Source organism: Notolabrus celidotus, chromosome 2 (genome assembly GCF_009762535.1).
Source record: "Notolabrus celidotus isolate fNotCel1 chromosome 2, fNotCel1.pri, whole genome shotgun sequence".
Lineage (NCBI taxonomy): Eukaryota > Metazoa > Chordata > Actinopteri > Labriformes > Labridae > Notolabrus > Notolabrus celidotus.
This window is the reverse complement of record NC_048273.1, coordinates 9707485-9715849: the sequence shown is the minus strand read 5'-3', so window position 1 is coordinate 9715849 and position 8365 is coordinate 9707485. Positions and strand designations below refer to the sequence as shown.

Below are 8365 nucleotides of genomic sequence, written 5' to 3'. Positions count from 1 at the left end.
TTTTAAAGCAGGTGTTCGCGCTCATACAGAGCGTGCTCAGTAAGTGGCTCAACGACTCGCAGGTTGTAGAGGTGAGTCATCCGCGAGAGCTCACGCCTCTCTTAAAGAAAGCAGTCACATGGTCAGGTGTGATGTCATGGTGAGTGTGATGTCATAACCAGGTGTGATGTAATCTCTCAGGCGGTGTGTGCGATCTTCGAGAAGTCGGTAAAGACCCTTCTTCACGACTTCGCTCCGATGGTCTCTCAGCTCAGCGACATGTTGGGTCAGATGTACAGCACCATCCCTCAGAGCTCCGCCCTCGACCTCACACGACAGGTACGCACACACCTTAAGAGTCTCACACACACACACCCACACATTCACACACACAGATCCACACAGATGGCAGGTGTCGCAGGTAAACATGACACAGTTTGATTTCTTACGGCGTCACTGATTCCCGTCTCGTGTTTTCAGATGGTCCACATCTTTGCGAGTGAGACCGACCACTTCCCCCCCCATCAAGGCTCTGTTTGAGCTGGTTACCTCGGTAACACTGTCCATCTTCCAGCAAGGTAGGAGGTCTAAAGTGGGCGGGGCTTAATTTGTGTAATCTCTTTTTTACAGAGTCGTAGTCACGAGCAGGTGCACCAGGTGACGTTAAAATGTTAAGATGATTCAGTTTAAAGTGTCGTTATGAAAAACTAGAGAGGTCAGAGGTCAACGGCCTGGACACCAGAGGTCAGAGGTCACAGGTGGAATCACCTCCAGGCTGTTTTAAACATGTCTCGTTGTTTTCTTCGTCAGTCGAGTTTTTGATTTCAGTTTAAATGTTTCAGAGTCTTGTTGTTTTAGTTTTAATCCTCATGACCTGAGATTTGATCCAGTATGCGGGTTAGGGTCCCTGTTGCAGGTCTCCCCCTCCCTCCCCCCTCCTTTTGTGTTGTCTCCCCCCCTCCCCTGCTTTGTCTGGTTTCAGTGATGGCTGCTTCTCCTCCTCCTTCCTCTGAACTCTTTATTTTCTGAGCAGGTTTCTCTAATACACAGAGTCAGGGTTATCCAGGGTCTCAGCAGGCCCTCTGCACGCGCTCAGTGTCCTCCCTGAGCAGGAAGCTCGTTTGGAGTCTGGGAACAGTAACGCTGGGCGCTCACTACAGACGTTTACTAATGGTCGAACTCGTTTAACCAAAATAACAGAAAGCATGTTTAAAATCAGGAGTTTTAAGTCCTGTAGTCTGAGTGCAGCACAAGGGAGGTCCTGATCCTGATCCTAGACTTTGACTGAGGCTTGGACTGAAGGCTGTGGGTTCACCTTTGAAGCATGGGAGATCTAATCTGAATCCACACATGCACACGACTCCTGAGAACCTCCTGAAACTGCAGAATGAGCTGCATGTGTGGACGCAGACAGACAACTCTTTACCCTGACTTTTCCCCGACAGACCCCCCCTTCAAGTCATTTATATCATGTGACGGGTGCAAACCTTTAAAGTGACTCCTAACAGGAAGAATTAAAACACCTGAGGCTGAAGAAGGAGACTCATTTTAAAGACGAGAACAGAGATGATATCTGTACGTCCGTCTGTCTCCAAGTAGCGTTGATATAAATATAAAAACAGTCATCATAGTGCCGGCTGATCATGTTGTAAACGTCACACTGAGGCTCTTTAAGTCGTGTTCTGCCTCACGAGAATCAGTTCCCCGCTCCCCGCCCGACCCCAGAAGACTTAACACTCTGACTCGGTGTGATCGAGTTCCTGAACATTAGGGTAAAGTCAGGATTGCATGTGTGAGCTCTGATTGGCCCTCTGCAGGCCCCTCCCTCTGAGGCACCGGTCTGACGGGACTCGCGTTGGTCATTGTTTGCCGTGTGCCTCGAGATGAGGCGGTCTGGGAGGTCCATTCACTTAAGAGGCGTGGTCCGGGTCTCCACAGTGTCACAGTAACAGAGGTGCCTCCTGGGTTCCCACTCCAAAGCCACTTTTCTTTGTTTAGGTTTGTTCTTTTTCTCTCGTTACTTCTTTCTTTGTTTCTCTCCAGACGGACTCATGTCTTTGTCTTCTGCCTGTTTTCTTTTGGTTGGTCTGTTCTTCCAAGACTCTGCCAAAGCTTCATATGCCCCCCTCGCCCCCTCCCCACTTCGTTCCTTACTCACGTGTGAATTATTTCAATGAAATATTTTTGAGTTCTCTTTTATTTCCACATGACTGTTGAATCTGTTCAGTTGCTGTTTGTATATTATTCTTCTTCTCTTATGATTTCTTAAGTTTCATCTTTATTATATTTTAGGACCCAGGGATCATCCTGATATTGTTGATTCATTTATGCAACTCCAAGCTCAGGTGTGTTTTTGTTTCTTATTTCATTCACTTTGGGTTTCTCTCTCTCTCTTCCTTTCTTTCTCTGTCCTGTCCTCCCTCCTCTTCCTCTCGTTCTGAGTTACTGACGGGCGAGGCGGTGGAATGAAACATGAGTGGAGTGTTTGACAGAGCCGATCAAACACTCGGATTCTAACAGTCACCTCCCCACGGAGGCTTTCAAAACACTTTCAGACACGCGTCATTAATACGTCTGATCAAGGATTAAGTGTCATCAAAAAAACTCACACCGTTGTTTGTTCATGTGAGAAAGCGTTATAAATCAGTGCAGAGGACGATTCAAAAATAGAAATGGTAATGTCTTGTTTGAAAGGCAGAGGGCGCCACCTGCCTCTGACTTCTCCTTTTAGACATCATTACGTCTCTTATATCTGTAGTTAAAAAGAGGCGTACAGACATGACAACAGCAGGTAAAGACAACTCAAAGACAAAGATAAAAAACTGCTATCGATAAACTAGAGGACGATTTCTCTCTCTCTCTCTCTCTCTCTCTCTCTCTCTCTCTCTCTCTCTCTCTCTCTCTCTCTCTCTCTCTCTCCCTCCCTCTCCCCCTCCCCTAACCTTTTATGCAGCTAACAAAGAGAGAGAGAGAGACGTACCAACACTCATGTGTCCTTGGAGGGCCTCAAATACAGTCTCGTCCAACATCTTTTGCTGTTGATCCTTCTAGCATCCTTTCAAAATAAAAGCACCTTTTTTCAATCAAAACAGAAAAGAAAGCAACCCAGGGCAAACAAAAGCATGCTAAATAAAAGTTTCTCTTCTCTAGTGCTTTAACGTAAACTGGGTGACGCACAGCATCATGAAACGTATTATTACATCCCCACTCAGTGACGCTGTTGTGACTCTGCAGCAGCCCTGCAGGTCTCTCTGGTGACAGCATCCTGCTTCAGTTTATGCGACATCATCTGCTGGCTCCTCTCCCAGCTGTTTGAGCAATGGATCAGCAGTACAGTGTACCGTCAGAGTGAAACACTCAGATTCAGACTCAGACTTCTGGATTTAACTGAGGTTTTAAGAACTCAGGGTCACCAGGTGAGTGAGCCTTTCAGTCCAATCATCACACGTACCTCTGGAGATTTAAGACGTGATAAAGTGAGACAGATTGGGAGGGTTGAACAGTTCGACTGGCGGCCCAGTTTGGACGTTATGTCCTCCACATCAGGAGAGACATAAGGATTATCTTGATGACAGTTCTATCACTTTAACATTGCCTTTAAGAAGAGACTGTTAAAGGAATAGTTCAATGTTTTTTAAGGGTACTTGTTCGAGTTACTTCTCAATAGTAAGTTTGTGACCCTCAAGAGATCCGATCAGCTCAGCCTCTTTCTAGAGAAACCAGAAGAGAAGCTAGACTATGAATCTCTGCAGACGGGGTCAGCTCTTACACCTCATTAAGATCATTTAACAAATTCAAACCTGAGTGTACGTCTAGTATAAGAGTCAGGAGGCATTAAAAGAAACATGAAAGAGACTAAACCTGCAGAACCAAGACTGGAAAGTGGCTGATGCTCTGCCATGGCATGTGACACTGCATGTGCTGATAGTTCAGCAGCATGTACAGTGACTGACAATCTGCCACGAGGAAGCTAGCAGCATGTGCCGATTACTTTCTTTCTGCTATCGATTGCTTTGACTGGCTGCTGTGGCTAGGCTAACCTTGTTAGCTGCCATAAGCTTTGCTGCAAGTTTACCGTTTACATCAGCAAAGGGTAGGGTGATGAAATGACTTTTCTGTCATGGAGGCACCGAACAATCTTTAAAGGAAGAGATGGATAACATAAATGCACACTTTTATTTATTTGCATGAGGATGTTGGACTCAAGTTGTCACTGAAGACAGTAACAAACAGATTTACAGCTGCACATGTTGTAAACAAAGACCACAGTTATACGCATCAGAGCAGGTCAGACATGGGTGGTTTAAAATGTCATGTCACAGTTTAATGTAACAGATGTTCTGGTTCAAAGTGACACCGGTCTGATTGTGGCCCTCCTCATTTGAGCCTTTGAGTCACTCTTAAGAGGAGGGACCCTGAGGGGATCGGCATGCCAATCTACCTATCAGGATACGATCAAATATATGTCGCCGATCGCAGATCAAGACTTCAGAAGCTGATCTTGAATCTCATCTGTCCAGAAAAGAAAACAAGCTGCAGCAGCCGTCTACTGAAGGTGCACGAGTTGGACTCAAACAGACATGAGCGGTTTAAAATGTCATGTTACAATGTAATCTAACAGATGTTCTGGTTCAGATCTGGTCTGATCGTGTCACTCCCTTTTGGGCCTTGGAGAGACCCTAAAAGAGGAGGGAGACTGAAGAGATCGGCACTCCAATCTACCTATCAGCACATGCCGCTGACCTTCATGTGGCATGCCGCAGGCCACGACACATGCTGCTAAACTACCGGCACGTGCAGCGGTATACCATCAGCCTCTTTCTGATCCTGCCGATCCTATAAAAACATTTTAACTCGTATCGCCTCCGTGCCACAGCGTCAGTATCACGTTCAGTGTAAAGGTTCAGGTGTGCGTCATCACGTCGCTGTAATAAGTTGTGACCTATCAGAGCGTCGCTGCAGGTCTCATCCTGTCCGACTACGTGACGCCACGTGGTCTCAGGTGACTGGTTAGTCCTCCTCTGAAGTCATTCCCGCCCAGAGCCAATCAGAGCCCAAATGAATTAATATTCAGTCGATATTAATCTGTGGAGACAAATTGGCTGATGGCTCTTCTGTTGGATCTTTTTGTCTTCATTCTTCTTGCTTTGTTTTCTATCTTTGGATAGATCTGACCTCCATCTCTCTCCCTCTCTCCTCCATCCTCGATGAGTTCATTATTATGAGATTCTTTGTATTTCTCTTTATCTGCACATGTTATGATTACACACTTCTGTTGCATATTCAATCCAGAAACAAGGAAAAGTAATGTTTCCAAAAGAAAGCCATCATTACCTTCAGTTTGACTTTGATTTGAAGTTCATTGAAGCTGCTGAGCCGATCATTGGAGGATCTCTGTTTGACTTTGAGACAAACTGCAGTCTGGTAGGCCGATCGGTCCTCAGAGCACTGCTGCGGTCCGATCCTCCTACCAGGCTGAGCGGGTACTCGTACTGCAGTACCTCTTCCTGTAGTGTTGATAATCTCTGTCACTGCAGCACTTTGATGCAGCACTTTAATCTACCTTACTACATTATCTGTTACTGCAGTATCTGTTACTGTAGCCTCTGTGCCTACATTATCTGTCACTGTGTATCTGTTCATGCAGTATGTATCTGTTGCTGCAGTTTCTGAAGTTATGCAGCAGTGAACGGTTCGATTCCGCAGAAACAATCTGTGTGTGACGTCTCTCTCTGCTTACAGGCCCTCAAACGCAAACCAGATCTGTTTTTATCTGAGAGTCTGGACGTCAAAGCAGTTTTTCACTGTGGTGAGTGACGCACACACACACACACACACATGCACACACATGCACACATACGCACACATACGCACACATACGCACACTTACGCACACTTACGCACACTTACGCACACTTACGCACACTTACGCACACACACACGCTTGCAGCGAAGAGTACAGAGTGTGAATCTTCTGTCTTGATGTTTCTCCTTCAGGAGTTCTGTCACTCAAGTTTCCTGAAGCTCCGACTGTCAAGTCGACGTGCCTGTTCTTTGTGAGTACACACACACACACACACACACACACACACACACACACACACACACACACACACACTGACAGAATACACACACACACACACACACACAATGACAGAAATACACACACATGCACACACCCCTTTCTGAAGCTGTGTGTGCGTCTCTGCAGACTGAGCTGTTGCCTCACTGCTCAGACATTCCTCCGCTGGCTCGAGTCGTGCAGGAGGACGGGAAGCTCCTGATCACCGCCGTGTTGGAGGTGAGACACCATGCCACACATGTCCCTGTGACTGTTAAAGCTTCCCCCTCTTGTTGTGAAAGAGTCCCAGGTGTTAATTGTCCCCTCCCTCTGCAGGGCATTGGGGGGCGGGGCCTCCCGGAGTCTGATGGATCAGTTCGCGGAGGTGCTCTTCAGTCTGAACAAACACTGTTTCTCGCTGCTCGTGGTGTGGCTGAAGGAGGCGCTGCAGCCCGCAGGTTTCCCGTCATCGCGCGTCACGACGCAACAGAAGGAGAACTTCTCTCAACAGATCCTCAGGTAACACAGATCACCTCGCTTCAGGGCAGTGGATCCCAAACTGTTTCTTCAGGGCATAAATCCACACACACACTAAAACACAAACAAAGAAATATGTAAGGGATGATGTATAGTTACTGTTAGCAGGTATTTATGGGAAATAGAATCCCAACAGTTTGAGACCCCGATCGTTATGTATAGTTTTTAGTCCCAGTGATTCCCCATTTGTTAGCGCTCCATGGTACTGGATTCTTATCTGCCTGTTGTGGTGGATTGAACATGAAACTGTCCTCATTCAGCTCTCCTTCTTCTCTGAGCTCTGCGGTTCACACACCTTTAAAAATAAACAAATGTCACAACTTTGAACCCTGCTGCTATCATCACCACCGCTCATGGTTTAAGTTTCTTTGTAGAGATCGATAAACTAAAGTTTCTCTCACCTGCTCCGCTCCTTGATGATAATGCTGGACAAGATCCAATATGTAAATGTCCATTAGCCTGCTGATTTAGCATGCTAACCGAAGCTAACGTTTTAGCCACATTGTTTTGATGCTAACGGAAGCTAACGGTTTTACCTCACCTTACGGTCTATGGTGTCAACAAGCAGAAGCTAAATGTGTCTGAACTCTTTACCGTAAATTTATTGGACATGATGTGTGATCAGTTTGTCTCTGGTGTTGCTCATGTTAGTGAAAGTTAATAACCGTCGTCAAGGGGTTTTGACCAATCAGAATCAAGGATCTGACACAGCCGGAGGATCAAGAAGAGAGCCGGGTAATAACAGTGTAAAAACCAATGAGTCACTTATACAACAGAAGCAAGTAAAAGTGACTCTACAACATTATCGTCACTCCTTTTCATATGTGGGGTTGCAGGGGGGTGGAGCTTATCTATGATGTCATTGGGCAAGAGACTGGGTAAAGAGGTCACCAGCCTATCACAGAGCACGCTGCAACATCCAATAGTTGAAAGTGTGAGCCGCTCACCTTTTTCTCTTTGACTGAACAGCTGTGTGCATGACTCAGTTTGGGAATCACTGCTCTAACCGTACTAATGTCCCTCACCTGTTCTCACCTGTTCTCTCTGGCTCCGCCCCCTCAGAGAGCGCGTCAACAAGAGGAGGGTGAAGGACATCGTGAAGGAGTTCACGCTGCTGTGCAGAGGACTCCACGGGACAGAGTACGCTGCCGAGTACTGACACGCCTAAACCGCCGCTCAGAGAAGATCACATGACCCGATTGTATCGCAAACACCCGGAACCATTCAGACCGCCGGATCAACAGAGGCTCGCCATTTATTTCTTCCTCTCCTCTCCTCCTCTTCAAAGAGCAGCACTCCCAGCATGCTGCCGTCTCTAGATCTGTCCGTGGTTCTCGGCTGTTTCCTGCTGATTAGCGTATGAAATGGTAGTGGTGTTGTACGTAGCTACTTGACATAATACGAGACAAATGATTATATAATGTTTATGTAAACGCGTATCGACGGACGGTGTTTCAGTCTGCTGCTGATGTGAAGAAAAGGACCAACATGATATAAATATCATAACATGTCTGTGACGCTGTTCTTTATTATAATGCCTTCAGAGTGAACAGAGACTCTGTGCTCTCCTCCAGCACTCACTCTGTGGGGGGTGGGGCAGTGAGGGAGGGGGCGGGGTTAGGGGGTGGGGCAGAAGCATTTAAAAGCAGCGGAGTGTTTGGAGGAAAATAATCTGTAAACCGTGCAAAAATATTAATCAAGTTGTGCATATTAACAGTTATACACTTCTGTGTATTTGAGTGTGTGTGTTCATATCTGTGTGAGAGTGTGTGTGTGTGAGGTGAGTGT

At 46.5% G+C, this 8365-nt stretch overlaps 1 protein-coding gene across 1 annotated transcript in view; it reads left to right on the top strand.

The window, feature by feature from the left end:
• Positions 1-7736, top strand: part of LOC117807870 (importin-13-like) — a 25004-nt gene extending 17268 nt beyond the window's left edge. The window contains 10 exon segments of the mRNA XM_034677290.1: positions 1-71; positions 181-318; positions 460-495; positions 497-557; positions 2272-2324; positions 5722-5788; positions 5977-6035; positions 6191-6280; positions 6351-6559; positions 7640-7736. The exon segment at positions 1-71 is cut by the window's left edge and continues 10 nt beyond it. Of these exon segments, the coding sequence (XP_034533181.1) occupies positions 1-71; positions 181-318; positions 460-495; positions 497-557; positions 2272-2324; positions 5722-5788; positions 5977-6035; positions 6191-6280; positions 6351-6559; positions 7640-7736 (881 nt within the window).
• Positions 7737-8365: the final 629 nt, after the last annotated feature.